General features: G+C 32.9%; 1 protein-coding gene and 1 long non-coding RNA gene across 6 annotated transcripts; one reads left to right on the forward strand and one right to left on the reverse strand.

Moving 5' to 3' along the window:
* Positions 1 to 5465: 5465 nt before the first annotated feature.
* Positions 5466 to 7444, reverse strand: LOC140178176 (uncharacterized). Its single transcript, XR_011870427.1, has 3 exons — positions 7288 to 7444; positions 6932 to 7054; positions 5466 to 6044 (listed from the first exon to the last, which is right to left on the reverse strand). It is a non-coding gene; the product is annotated as an uncharacterized lncRNA (long non-coding RNA).
* A 2429-nt stretch (positions 7445 to 9873) lies between these two features.
* LOC112732736 (transcription factor GLABRA 3) lies at positions 9874 to 13562 on the forward strand. 5 transcript variants are annotated; one of them, XM_025781499.3, is made up of 8 exons: positions 9874 to 10554; positions 10846 to 11100; positions 11199 to 11295; positions 11427 to 11441; positions 11549 to 11605; positions 11695 to 12483; positions 12580 to 13026; positions 13174 to 13562. In XM_025781499.3, the coding sequence occupies exons 1-8, from the start codon at positions 10457 to 10459 to the stop codon at positions 13243 to 13245; spliced, it is 1830 nt and encodes a 609-aa protein (XP_025637284.1). In that variant the 5' UTR covers positions 9874 to 10456; the 3' UTR covers positions 13246 to 13562. The 5 variants fall into 5 exon arrangements, with proteins under 5 accessions (XP_025637284.1, XP_072068370.1, XP_072068372.1 ...); XM_072212270.1 differs by lacking the exon at positions 11427 to 11441 and having other exon boundaries at positions 10078 to 10217; positions 10312 to 10554; positions 10843 to 11100; XM_025781496.3 differs by having other exon boundaries at positions 10172 to 10554; positions 10843 to 11100.
* The last annotated feature ends 1226 nt before the right edge of the window (positions 13563 to 14788 follow it).

Raw genomic sequence — 14788 nt, forward strand, 5'->3', positions numbered from 1 at the left:
CTATGGTTGCTAAGTTGGAGAGGTTCTGCTTAGAATTCTCTGTCTGTTGCTCAGAAGATGATGGAAAAAGTTTGCTATTGCCAAACCGAGTTTTCTCACCATTATTATTATGGAAGCCTTGTTGAGGCTTCTGTTGATCATTCCATGAGAAATTTGGATAATTCCTCCATGAAGGATGGTAGGTGTTTCCATAGGATTCTCCCATGTAATTCACCTCTTCCATTGCAAGATTCTCAGGGTCATAAGTTTCTCCTTCAAAGGCGGCCTCTTTAGTACTGCCGAATGCAGCTTGTGTTCTAGTCAGATTCTGAGAAAACATATTGACTTGCTGAGTCAATATTTTATTCTGAGCCAATATAGCATTCAGAGTGTCAATATCAAGAACTCCTTTCTTCTGAGTCATTAATAAACCACTATTTTATGGTTTATCTTGTGCTCAATTGAGTGGTTTTTACCAACTCTTTACCCACTTATTCATACTATTTGCATGGTTTTATATTTCCTTCCTAATTATGTGTTTTGATTGAAAACATGCTTCTTTGATCTTATAATTGCTTATTATTAATCCTCTCTTATTACCATTAGATGCCTTGATATGTGTGTTAAGTGTTTACAGATATTATAAGGCAGGAATGGCTTGGAGGATGGGAAGAAAGCATGCAAAAGTGGAAGGAATGCAAGAAGTTGGAGAAATTGCTAAGCTGTCCAGCCTGACCTCTCTGCACTCAAACGGCTATAACTTTAGCTACAGAGGTCCAAACGACGCGGTTCCAGTTGCGTTGGAAAGCTAACGTTCGGGGCTTCGATTTGATATATAATATGTTATAGTTCCCCTGACACTAGGCGACGCGACCGCGTGATCCATGCGGTCACGTCACAGTGACAGAAATCCAGCGTGGCAAAATTCGAAACCAGCGAATTCTGGACTGTTTTTGACCCAGTTTGCGTCCCAGAAAACACAGATTAGAGGCTATAAAGTGGGGAAATACATCCATTCGTGATCAGGCTTTCATATTTACAATTTTAGGGGTAGATGTAGCTTTTAGAGAGAGAGGTTCTCTCCTCTCTCTTAGGATTAGGATTTAGGATTTCTCTTAGTTTTAGGAGTGACTCTCAATCCCAGGTTCTTTATTTTTATTTACTTTCTCAATTTAATTTATGAACTCTATGTTAGAATTGATTTCTTTATTTGATATAATTTGAGGTATTTTCAGACTTATGATTGCTCTCTTTAATTTATTACTGCTCTTTGTGTATCCAAATTATTTTCATTCAAGTAGACATTTTTCCCTTTTGGCTTTGGTTGAGTCATTGAAGACACTTGAGTTATCAAACTCATTGTTGATTGAAAATTGGAATTCTTCAAGAATTAATTCAAGTTCCAATAACTCTAGCCTTTCCCAAGGAAAGACTAGGACCTGAGGAATCAGAATTAATTCATATACTTAACTTACCTGCATAGTTAGAGGATAACAAAGTGGGAGAAAAATCCAATTCTCATCACAATTGATAAGGATAACCAGGATAGGACTTTCAATTTCTCTTACCTTTCCAAGAGTTTAGTTTCCAGTTATTTATTTATTTTACTTGTCATTTAAATATATCTGTGCCCATTGCCCAAACTCAACATTCCCCAAAAACACACTTTTTCATAATCAATAATAAGAACACCTCCCTGTAATTCCTTGAGAAGATGACCCGAGGTTTAAATACTCGGTTATCAATTTTAAAAAGGGGTTTGTTACTTGTGACAACCAAAACGTTTGTAGGAAGGGATTTTTGTCGGTTTAGAGACTATATCTACAACACGACTGCTTTTATGACATTCTTTACTGGCAAAAATCCTAACGTCAATCATCCCATTATTCACAGGATTTCTTTCAGAAGTATACATGAACTGGTTATTTACAACCATCTCAATGAGTTCCTGGGCTTCTGCAGGCGTTTTCTTCAGATGAAGAGATCCACCAGCAGAGTGGTCCAATGACATCTTGGACAATTCAGACAGACCATCATAGAATATATATAAGATACTCCATTCTGAAAGCATGTCAGAAGGACACCTTCTGATCAATTGCTTGTATCTTTTCCAAGCTTCATAGAGGGATTCACCTTCCTTCTGTCTGAAGGTTTGGACTTCCACTCTAAGCTTGCTCAACTTTTGAGGTGGAAAGAATTTGGCCAAGAAAGTATTGACCAACTTTTCCCAAGAGTTCAAGCTTTCTTTAGGTTGTGAGTCCAACCATATCCTAGCTCTATCTCTTACAGCAAAAGGAAAAATCATAAGTCTGTAGACCTCGGGATTAACCCCATTGGTCTTAACAGTGTCACAGATTTACAAGAATTCAGCTAAGAATTGATGAGGATCTTCCAATGGAAGTCCATAAAACTTGCAATTCTGCTGCATTAGAGAAACTAATTGAGGCTTAAACTCAAAGTTGTTTGCTCCAATTGCAGGAATTGAGATGCTTCTTCCATAGAAGTCAGAAGTTGGTGAAGTAAAGTCACCAAGCACCTTCCTAGCATCTCCACTATTTCGGTTGCCATGTAAACTTATTTTTCGAAAATTTCTGTAAGGTCCTCTCCAGAGTGTTGTGCTTTAGCTTCTCTTAGCTTCCTCTTCAGAGTCCTTTTAGGTTCAGGATCAACTTCAACAAGAATGTTCTTATCCTTGTTCCTGCTCATATGAAAAAGAAGAGAATAGAAAAGAAGAGGAATCCTCTATGTCACAGTATAGAGATTCCTTTATGTGTCAAAGGAAAAGAAGAATAGAATGAGAATGAAGAAGAAGAAATTCGAACACAGAGAGAGAGAGAGAGGGTTCGAATTATGAGTAGAAGAGAAGTGTTAGTAAATAAATAAAATAAATAGAAAGAGATGAGAGGGAGAGAGTATTCGAATATTAATTTTAAAATAAAAGAAAAATATTTTTGTTTTTATTTAATTAATTAACTTAGTTTCGAAAATATTAAAAGAAATAAAATAAAATTAGAATTTAAAACAATTAGTTAATTAAAAAGAATTTTGAAAAAGTGGTTAGTGGTTTTCGAAAATTAGAGAGAGAGAGAAAGTAGTTAGGTGGTTTTGAAAAAGATAAGAATTAGTAAACTTTTAAAATCAAACAAAAAGGCAAGTAGTTAATTGAAAAAGATTTGAAAATAAATTTTGAAAAGATAAAAAGTTAGAAAAAGATTTTGAAATTAAAATTTTGAAAAAGATATGATTTGAAATTTATTTTGAAAAAGATTTGAAAAAGAAATTAAAAAGATTTTATTTTTAAAATTAAAGTTGATGACTTGACTAACAAGAAACTAAAAGATATGATTCTAGAATTTAAAGATTGAACCTTTCTTAACAGAAAAGTAACAAACTTGAAATTTTTGAATAAAAACATTAAATGTTAGCAATAATTTCGAAAATTATGAAATAAAATTAAGAGAAAGATTTTAAAAATTAATTAAAAAAAATTTCGAAAATCATGAAAGAAAAATGAAAAAGATTTGATTTTTGAAAAAGATTTGAAAAGATAAAGTTTTTAAATTGAAATTTTGACTTGACTAACAAGAAACAACTAAATTTTGAAAATTTTTGACTAAGTCAACCCAAAATTTCGAAATTTATGAGTAAAATAAGGGAAAGATATTATTTTTTATTTTTGAATTTTAATGAGGAGAGAGAAAATAACAAAATGACACAAGACATAAAAATTTAAGATTAAAATAAATAATGCATGCAAGAACACTTTGAATGTCAAGATGAACACCAAGACCACTTTGAAGATCATGATGAACATCAAGAACATATTTTTGAAAATTTTTAAGAAAAGAAACGCATGCAAGACACCAAACTTAGAAATTTTTAATGTTTAGACACTATGAATTCGAAAATGCATATGAAAAACAAGAAAAGATACAAAACAAGAAAAATTAAAAATCAAACAAGGGAAATCATCAAGAACAACTTGAAGATCAAAGAAGAACATGATGCATGAATTTTCGAAAATTTTAAGAAAATTAAAAAATGCAATTGACACCAAACTTAAAATTTGACATTAGACTCAAACAAGAAACACAAAATTTTTTTTTGTTTTTATGGTTTTATTAAAAAAAAATTTGTATATTTTTCAAAAAAATTTTGGAATTAGAAATTAAAGAAATTCAAAAATTTTAATAAGAATTCCAGGATTCGTGCAATGTTAGTCTAAAGTTTCGGTCCAAAAGAATTAGACATGGCATAACAAATACAGACATGTCCTTTCTACAATGGAAAGTGGAAACCTCGGTCCAAAAGATTAGACATGGCTTAACAGCCAGCCAGGCTTCAACATATCTCAAGAAGCTCTAGAATTCATTCTTAAAAATTTTTTATGAAGAACAAAATATTTTTTTTTCGAAAATAAAAATAAAAAGCTTAAACATAAAATAAAATTACCCAATCTAAGCAACAAGATGAACCGTCAGTTGTCCAAACTCGAACATTCCCCTGCAACGGTGCCAAAAACTTGGTGCACAGAATTGTGATCACATTTTTCACAACTCCGATACAACTAACCAGCAAGTGCACTGGGTCGTCCAAGTAATACCTTACGTGAGTAAGGGTCGATCCTACGGAGATTGTCGGCTTGAAGCAAGCTATGGTCATCTTGTAAATCTTAGTCAGGCGGATTCAAATGGTTATGAGGTTTTGATAATTAAAAGATAAATAAAACATAAAATAAGATACTTATGTAATTCATTGGTGGGAATTTCAGATAAGCGTTTGGAGATGCCTTGTTGCTTCTGAACCTCTGCTTTCCTATTGTCTTCTTCCAATCATGCGTGCTCCCTTTCATGGCAAGCTGTATGATCCTCTCGGATGAAAAATACCAGGTACTATTTCTGCACAGCTAATCAACTGTCGAATTTCTCGTCTCGAATGAAAAATACCAGGTACAGCTACCGCATGGCTAATCATCTGTCGGTTCTCACTAGCGTCGGAATAGGATCTCTCTATCCTTTTGCACACTGTCACTGCGCCCAACATTCGCGAGTTTGAAGCTCGTCACAGACATCCCTTCCTATGTCCTACTCGGAATACCACAGACAAGGTTTAGACTTTTCGGATCTCAAGAATGCTGCTAATTGGTTCTAGCCTATACCACGAAGGTTCTAATCTTCCAGACTCGGTCCGTAGATCAGAGACCCAAGAGAATATACTCCGGCTGTCGTTCAATGACTACGTTGAATATCATGTAGACCGCTTGTGGTTGTCAGGCACGCAGATCTTGGCTAAGCGAGTAACGAAGATAGTGGATGATTGTCACGGGTCACCCCTTCATTCTGACTTAACTGAATTAAGTACGAGAGTATATCTTGGAGAAGAAGTAGGCGTGAATTGAAAGAGAAACAATAGTACTTGCATTAATTCATGAAGAATAGCAGAGCTCCACACCTTAATCTATGAGGTGTAGAAACTCCACCGTAGAAAATACATAAGAGAAAGAGGTCTAGGCATGGCCGAATGGCCAGCCTCCAAAACGTAACATAAAAGTCTGTTCCAAAAGTATATCAAAGATGATAAAGCATGCGAATACAATAGTAAAAACTGCTATTTATACTAAATTAGTTACTAGGGATTACAGAAAATAAGTAACTAAGTGCAGATAGTGCAGAAATTCACTTCCGGGGCCCACTTGGTGAGTGTTTAGGCTGAACTTTGAAGCTTTCACATGCATAGGCCATTCTTGGAGTTAAACGCCAGCTTGGGTGCCAGTTTGGGCGTTTAACTCCAGTTCTGGCATTTTACGCCAGAAAAGGGTCTCTGGTGGGTGTTTGAACGCCAGTTTCGGCCATCAAATCTCGGGAAAAGTATGGACTATTATATATTGCTGGAAAGCCCAAGATGTTTACTTTCGAACGCAATTGAGAGCGCGCCAATTGGGCTTCTGTAGCTCCAGAAAGTCCACTTTGAGTGCAGGAGGGTCAGAATCCAACAGCATTTGCAGTCCTTTCTCAGCCTCTGAGTCAGATTTTTGCTCAGGACCCTCAATTTCAGCCAGAAAATACCTGAAATTACAAAAAAAACACAAAAACTCATAGTAAAGTCTAGAAATATAATTTTTGCATAAAAACTAATAAAAATATAATAAAAAGTAACTAAAACATACTAAAAACTATGTAAAAACAATGCCAAAAAGGGTATAAATTATCCGCTCATCAGTTCCCAGTACGGTAAAAATGCCAAATATATACAATGCATTGTAATAAAAACTTACAAAGCATCCTAAATTTTATTTCACCAAATATTCATCCTATGTTCTTGCTAATCCATTAATAGGCATCTGTCATAAGGAAATGCTAAATTTAATTCATATTTCTTATGCTTCCCAACTTTCTAACTCTCCGACAAATCAGAATCAGAATCATAAGCCAAACCATCACCAGTTACTTTGTCTCAATAATTCTATATCAATACTTCATATTCTCACCTAGAGCAAGTGAAGTCACTTCACTGCGTCTACCCAAGAAACTCAAATTATCTCAATATCAACCTGGAGTAGTGAAATCACTTCACTACGTCTATCCAGGGAACTCAAATTATCTCATTCAATAATCATCATTTTAAATTAATCATATCATTATTCTATTTCAATAAGAATAGCCCTCAGCGTCAATTGACACCAGCATGAGGGACCTCTCAATTGTACAAACACAATCAATATAGACAAGTAATACACAAATAAGGTACAAGTAGAACAGATAGCATATAGTCAGGTAACATAGCATATATGATATAGCAATCCAAACAAATAGGCAAACCCAAACAATTCAAACATATGCAAATGATGTATATTAGTACCAACTATTTACACAATCCAAACTTAATCTTAGGGGCATCTAGCTTAGGAATTCTCATCACACCACACGGTACTTAAATGAAACTTAAACCGTACCTCTTGTAGCCAAAATAATTGAGCTTCTTCTTGGAAGTCTCCACCAACCCTTAACTCCAAGCCTCACCAAAGCTCCACAAGCAACACCAACCACCCAATTATGCACCAAAATCAACCAATACTCTAACATAATCAATTTCACACTTACAATCAACCTAGGGTTCATGAAAATGATAAATCACAAGGGTTTGAGCACTTCTCACCTTAGTCCATATGAAATAGAGATAGAACCCACTTAGAATCTATGTTAGAGTATTTCTAAACAACCAAAATCACAAGATTTTAATACTAACTATCCAAAAACGCGTAACAGTAGAGAATTTCGAAAACTGAGCAGAGATGAATGGAATACTCACCACAATAATTAGAAAGAATCGAAGAGGATGAGAAGAGGAACGCATAGCCGCAAACAGCTCGTCAATCGGAGTTCCGGAGAGAAAGTTATGGTGATTTGAAGTTTGATGGAGTTAGGATTTTCTCTCTTATTCCTCTCTTCTCCATAGCTGCGCCTCTTTCTCTTTCTTTAGGGTTAATGAGCTGAAATGCTCATAACTAAGGTCTATATATATTAGGTCTTGGGTCCACTTTAGTCCGGTTCACTTGGTTTAATCCGTTGGCCCAAAACTTTTAAGATTAGAGTTTTAAATCGTATTTTAAATATTTCTATCTTCCCAAATTATAAATTCTTATTTCTTAAAATTATTCTCTTCTAATTAATTTTCTCAGCCACAGTATCGGACAGATCGCAGCCGGTACTGTCGATCAAATTTCCAGTACGCTTTTTTATTCAGAAAACTATGTTTTCCGACTCAAAAAAATTCACTGAGTCCAAATATCATATTTAAATTATCAAATTTCGATTGTTAAATTTTCTAACCATATTCGCTTCTATTTAATTTATTATTTAATTAATTACGGTTTGACCGAATTTTATATAAATTATTAATTTATTATCTTAATGTTAAGATTTAGGTAATAATTTAGGAGTAGAATATTTTTTTGCTTTATTAAATCAATTCTAAAGCTTATTATTCACATTGTTTACAAAAGTCATTATCTACGTAACAAAACACTTTATACTATCCTAACACCAAAATATATTCTACATTATTTTTGTGCAGATTCTAAAATGATGTGATCTGATGCAGGACGACATGGCCATAGATTAAGGGGACAAATATTTTTATTTTTAGTTATTAAAAAGAGAGAGCGCGCGCGCACATATATATATATATATATATATATATATATATACCTCTCTTACGTGGCGCCATGTGAGTTATTATTATATACATACCTCTCTTCTTCTTCTTATTCTTATTATTATTATTATTATTATTATTATTATTATTATTATAGAGTTAATCAATATTCTAGTTTGAAATTCATGCAACCCATAAGACAAGATTGTTGAACAAAGAACTTGCATTCTTTAATTGAGGGAACTGAATCAAGCAACGAGAACGGAATCTGTTCAATTTTTCTTTACGTTGTTTGCAAGACACAATATGACATAGTCTAAGAAGAAAAAATAAATATTTTTTTATAAAAAAATAAGAAATTAAAGGAACTCACGTATGTATGTATGACCATGTAGGCGGCCAACGACAAGAAGCTAAGCTAAGAATTATTTAAGTTTAATTATTATTTTTTACTATGAAATGCTCATATGACAGACTTGTTGCCATTTTGTTTTTGCCATATACGGTGGTGGTCACATCTTCAGCCCTCTCATGTCTCTTTGCTTATGGAATCATACGACTAATTCTCATTTCCAAATAAGAATCATATAAACCATAAGAAGAATGATGCTAAATGAAACCAGGTCGATAACTATTATCAACGGATCTCATGGTTTTTATCCGCATCTTCTCTCCTTTTTTTATGATGTCCAACAAGAATGAATTCGCGTATTGTGTAGCAACTTCTCTCGTTAAAGGAAAAAATAAATCAAGAAAATTTAGATTCGGTAAACTATTTTGTGTTTAGTTGCACTTATAATTTTGGAAAAATTTAGATTGCTTTAAAAAGTATAAAAAAAATACTTTTCAAAGATATTTTAAAATTTATTTTATTAAATATAATTATTGTTGTTTGTGTTTATTAAAAATTAATTTTATTGATATACCAAACATAAGTGTTATAATTTTTAAAACATTATCTATTAAATACCAATTTTAATATGCTATTTATAAAAATAAAAGTTTTATCAATCTTTAAATTATGAATTGGATATAATTGCACGTGTGGAAAGTTGAAAGAAATCATTGGATATATGATTGTTGTCACAGTTTGGGTAAACTATGTGCAGTAAAATGGGAGGAGTGGCATGTCAATCATGGCTTGCGTTATATGGTGGATTGGACATTCAGTTATGTCAAACCGCCTCGCCCAACAAAGTGGAAATAAACGTGGAAAATTGTCTCTAAATTAGAATAGACGTTCTGTTTTGTTTGGAGTGGCCATAAAAACCGAAAAGTCTTGGTGCTATGGCTATTAGTAGATTTTGAGTTATATATTACGATTTGTATATACATAAAATCTAACAAGATTTTATGAGACCAAATAATAATAATAATAATAATAAAGCAGAAATAAGAATAATGCGGAAATAAAAAGAAGAGTAATCATTTGTGTGATACTAAATCTTATTTAGACACCAAAAAAAAGAAGCATATTTTGTACTTTATGCACATGCACGACATAAAATATTTGGTTAGCAATTTCAAGTTATTTTCTCTCTCCTATTTTATTTTCACTCTCCGTTTGATTAGAGTTTTCAACTCATCTAAGTTGAGTTTCATTCTTCTAAAAAACTGAAATCAACCAATTAACTGTATCAACTAGGAAAGATAGCGTGCAGAAATGTGTTGAAAGAAACCTGTCCCTCTCAGCCTCAGTTATCAAAGTCTTTATAACCCTGGCCATTAGTCATCACAAACATTTCAGTTCTTCCAAGCCATCATTAATAAATATATCAACATTGTCCAATGTCCAATATTTTGTTTCACCCACTCCATAGGCATGAGGCATACATATGAACTCAAATTCAATCTGTTAGATCAGTTACTATAAATAGAATCAACCAACCCCTTGCTTGTTTTTTGTTCCTCTCTTCTGTTGTTATTTTAATCATAGGTAGGAATAAAAGGCGTATGGTTTTGTCTTATTGAGTGACACAAGAAGCTCCTTGTGATACCAGACCCTACAAATAGTACAACACAGGCATTAATAGATACTGGGTGAGATCAACCTCTCTCTGGAGTCAACATCTGCTGCTATACTTGTAAGATATTACAACACTTTTGAAACACTGCCACTTGTTTTTTGGATTCTGAATCTAGCAAGTGGAACTAAGGAAGGTTGCTTTTGGAATATAGGGCCTACTTGTTTTGCTTTCGTTGAACGTTCTACAATCAAGAAAATGGAGATTTAGAGAGAGGAGAGGGAGGTTCATATTGAGAATTTTGGATCTATATATGATAAGGTTTGGTGGTTATTTTCCTGAACCCAAAGAACAAGGAAATGTTGACGGAGAACTTCAAAGAACAGTTTGCTTTGTCTGTGAGAAGCATCCAGTGGAGCTATGCAATATTCTGGTCTACTTCATCTACCCAACCCGGGTACTAACTTCTAACTAACTGTTTCCATGAATTTCAGTTCTGTTTGTGATTTTTTTTTTCATTTTCTGTTTCTTGAATATGTGTTGTTTGTGAAAATGCCTGAATGGACTTCATATGATGAGACACATCATGACTTGTTTCTTCTTCTTCTTCTTCTTCTTCTTCTTCTTCTTCTTCTTCTTCTTCTCTAATATGAACAACTCAATATAATAGCTTCTTAGACAACACCACAATTCAATAATACTACTATTCAAAATCAATTTCTTTCTATTCATGGTGCCCATTTAGCAGGGTGTTGAGTTGGGGGGAAGGATATTACAATGGAGACATTAAGACAAGGAAGACAAGTCAAGGAGTGGAACTCAATTCTGATCAGATAGGGTTGCAGCGGAGTGAGCAGCTTCGAGAGTTATACAAGTCCCTCAAAACTGTAGAAGCCAGCCCTCAAACAAAAAGGCCTTCAGCAGCACTGTCTCCAGAGGATCTCACAGATACAGAATGGTACTATTTGGTTTGCATGTCCTTTGTATTCAACATTGGCCAAGGGTAATAATAGTGACACTAATAAATCTTCTCTTATTTTCTCTTTTCACTTCATCTTTTTTACTGGATCACTAAATTGTCAAATCTCTGTATGTTGGAAGGTTACCAGGAAAGGCTCTTGCAAAAGGTGAACCAATTTGGCTGTGTGATGCTCCTTCTAGTGATTGTAGAGATTTTAGTCGCTGTCTTCTGGCTAAGGTATGATTCTGCTTTCTGCCTATTATTTCTTCTGTATTTTTTTCTTCTTTTGTTGGGACATAATGTCTCTAATATGTTGTCTTTGGTTGGTCTTTTCTCCATGGCTGCACTTTCTCCTCTGTTATGCTCAGAGTGCATCCATTCAGGTACCATCCTCTTATTCTAAGACCATGACTATGATGATTACTCATAGTAATTCAAGTTTATTAGGAAATATCTCACTAATGTGCTGTGTAATTTCCGTTTCTCTTAGACAGTGGTGTGCTTTCCTTTTATGGATGGGGTCATTGAGCTGGGTACAACTGATCATGTAAATTTCCCCTTTATCTGAACTTTATTGTTATTTTTCTTTCAATTCCTCCCCTCATAACCATGTTGCTTTGATTTATATTTTTTTAGGTCTCAGAAGATCTCAGTCTCATTCAACAGATCAGAACTTCCTTCTTGGATATTCTTGATGTCGGTGTTCATAATGTACATGGAGCATTTAATGTGAAACAATCTCAAGAAGTAGGAGGTGCATTAATCAGCATAACTTCTCCTAATAACAGTTCAAATGCATTTCAAGCCAATCAACCACCAGATGAAACACTCATGGTTGAAAGGATAAATAATGGCACCTCTCAAGTCCAAAGTTGGCAAATTATGGATGATGAATTGAGCAATGCTGTTCATAATTCTAGTGACTGCGTATCTCAAACTCTTCACAGTCCTGAGAACGTTGCTTCCCTTCCAAAGGGTGAAAACCTCACTGATAGTGCCAAAGACCTTCAAAAGTGCAATAACTCAAAAATGACATTAGTTGATCCTCGAAGCGATGATTGGCATTATCAGATGGTTCTTTCTACCCTTCTAAAAAGCTCAGACCAGTTAATCATGGGGATGCATTTTCAAAATTTTCATCAGGAATCAAGCTTTTCAAGTTGGAAGAAAGCTGGGTCAGTGAGCTACCAAAGGCCAAGAACTGGAGGAAGCTCACAAGCTTTATTGAAGAAGGTATTGTTTGAAGTTCCTCGGATGCACTTGGATGGGATACTTGAGTATCAAGAAGAGAATGACTTTAAAGAAGCAGTGAGAACAGAAGCTGATGAAAATGGCATGAACCATGTTTTGTCAGAGAGAAGGAGAAGAGCAAAACTAAATGAAAGGTTTTTAACCCTTAGATCAATGGTCCCTTCAATTACTAAGGTAAACATTTATATATAGTATTCCCTTGATTGTTGAGGTTGTAATCCTTTAAATGTCGCTGCTGAAATTAACCATATGATCCATCCATCCCTGCAGGATGACAAAGTTTCGATACTAGATGATGCAATAGAATACCTTAGAAAGCTTGAAAAAAGGATAAAAGAGTTGGAAGCTCATAAGGATCTAACAGACAGAGAGGCTAGAACTAAAAGATCACCTCAAGATATGGTGGAGAGGACTTCTGATAATTATTTTAACAAAACGGATAATGGCACTAAATCGATGGCGAAAAAGAGGAAGTCTCGTGACATAGATGACACCAGGCCAGAGATTAATTCAGAATCTTTACTAAAAGGAAGTTCTACTAATGATGTTGCTGTTAACATCAATGAGAATAATGAAGTTGTGATTGAAATGAAATGCCCTTCAAGAGCAGGAATGTTTCTAAAAATTATGGAAGCAGTTAGCAGTCTCAGATTGAATTTTCATTCGGTTCAGTCCAGCGAAGTTGATGGGAAACTTTATTTTACCCTTATATCTAAGGTAAGTACATGGAATCACCTTTTTGGTTTTAATTGCACCTCATCACCTATGGTGGGAAACTGGGAATGTATGTTTTCTATTTCATAGCGTGTATCAATTAATGCTTAGTGGTCTTTTTTAATTAAATTGAGCATCTTTCATGTGCAGCTCACAGAGCCAACTATTGTATCAGCAAAAAGGATCAAACAAACACTACAAAATGTGGCTTTCAAGTGTTGAATCTATCTTTGCATCTCCCTAAAACCATAACAATGCTTGTTCAATTTAGTTCAGTTATGGAACTAGAGTCACAAGTCTTGCATGTAGATTTTCTTTCAAAGGCATAAAAGGACTCAAAATAAAGGGAGAATATAGTTTTTTGGGCATGCCATAAGTTCTTGGTGATGTAAATGGACGTCTATCCAATTAAGCAGTTGTAAATGTGAAAATAGGCTTAGTTGACTTGATTTTGTGTTATGCAATTAAGCTGCTATGCCCTAACAATAGCTAGTTTGACCAAACAATTATATATTGATTATATTGACTTACATTCTCAATTATTATGGTCATCATTCATCGACAGTAAAGATGATGCATCGACTTTTAAATCTAGCGCACATGATTTGAAAATGAACCTACATAGAGTACTATAGAAGTGCACGACAAATTTGACCCATAACTACTAATTAATTATCACCTCTTATTCTTTCCGTATTGTTTCATAAATCTCCCATGTATCTTGTATATATATATTTATATTGAATTCTATTATTTGTACTAACATGACATAGATATATGTATAAAATTAATTTATATTAATAATACATTAAAATTAAATTTATATTTTTTTAACAACACTTTATAAAAATATTGTTAAATTATAAAAAATATTATTTTAATTTTAATAATATTTTTTAAAATGTCATAACTATCATATTTATCGTAATATAAAGATACTAGAATATATATATATATATATATATATATATATATATATATATATATATCTTGCATGTAATGTAGACATCAAAGAGTACGTGGATATAGATGCTACATGTGAAAATCTGGTGATGGTTCTAACTACAGGAACTATATTGCGCTATCTCGATCAATTTTTGCAAGGGTTAGTTATTAATTTGGTATTCCAAAAATTTAAACGTTGTTAAAAAAAATCTTAAAAAGATATTATTAATAAAATAATTTTTAAATAATTTAAAAATATAACAAAAAAATTAATAAATATTATAATTTTTATAAATAATAAAAAAAAATTTATATTTAGCAAATAATTTTTTTATTAGTTTTAAATTTTGTGTTAATATTTGAATAAATATTTAAAGGTACACACAAAAATTTAGAACAAAATTTAATCTCTAGATTTTTTTTTTTATTTTTCAAAAAAAAATGGTCATTGATAATAAAAAGTTTTTTAAAAAAATATTTATTTGACAAAAAATTACTAAATTTTAAGGATGAAATATCTTATTTTTTAATAATTATTGTAAAATTTGCATCAAAATTTTATATTTAAAATTTTTTTGTAATATATATTTAATATCTAATTTTTTTGTCATGTTTTTAAATATTTTCGTACTTATTTGAGAATTTTTTTTGTCAATAATACTAATTTTTAGATACTATTTTGATAATTTTTTTAAAATTATAACTACGTTTGACCATAGAATTGGAATACTTATTCTTGGTCAAATTAAGGTTACAGTTATATGATAATATAATTATCCCTGCATTTTATAATCAGGTATCAAAGCACCAGTTAAGTTTG

The sequence above is a fragment of the Arachis hypogaea genome, chromosome 13, assembly GCF_003086295.3.
Source record: "Arachis hypogaea cultivar Tifrunner chromosome 13, arahy.Tifrunner.gnm2.J5K5, whole genome shotgun sequence".
Classification (NCBI taxonomy): Eukaryota; Viridiplantae; Streptophyta; class Magnoliopsida; order Fabales; family Fabaceae; genus Arachis; species Arachis hypogaea.

What these genes read in the sequence shown, in the direction of transcription:
- LOC112732736 (XM_025781496.3), top strand. Translation starts at nt 10,457, where the DNA reads ATGTTGACGGAGAACTTCAAAGAACAGTTTGCTTTGTCTGTGAGAAGC. An exon ending in AGCTGGGTACAACTGATCAT is followed by an intron (nt 11,606 to 11,694) that starts GTAAATTTCCCC and finishes ATATTTTTTTAG; the next exon opens with GTCTCAGAAGATCTCAGTCT. An exon ending in ATTTTACCCTTATATCTAAG is followed by an intron (nt 13,027 to 13,173) that starts GTAAGTACATGG and finishes TTTCATGTGCAG; the next exon opens with CTCACAGAGCCAACTATTGT.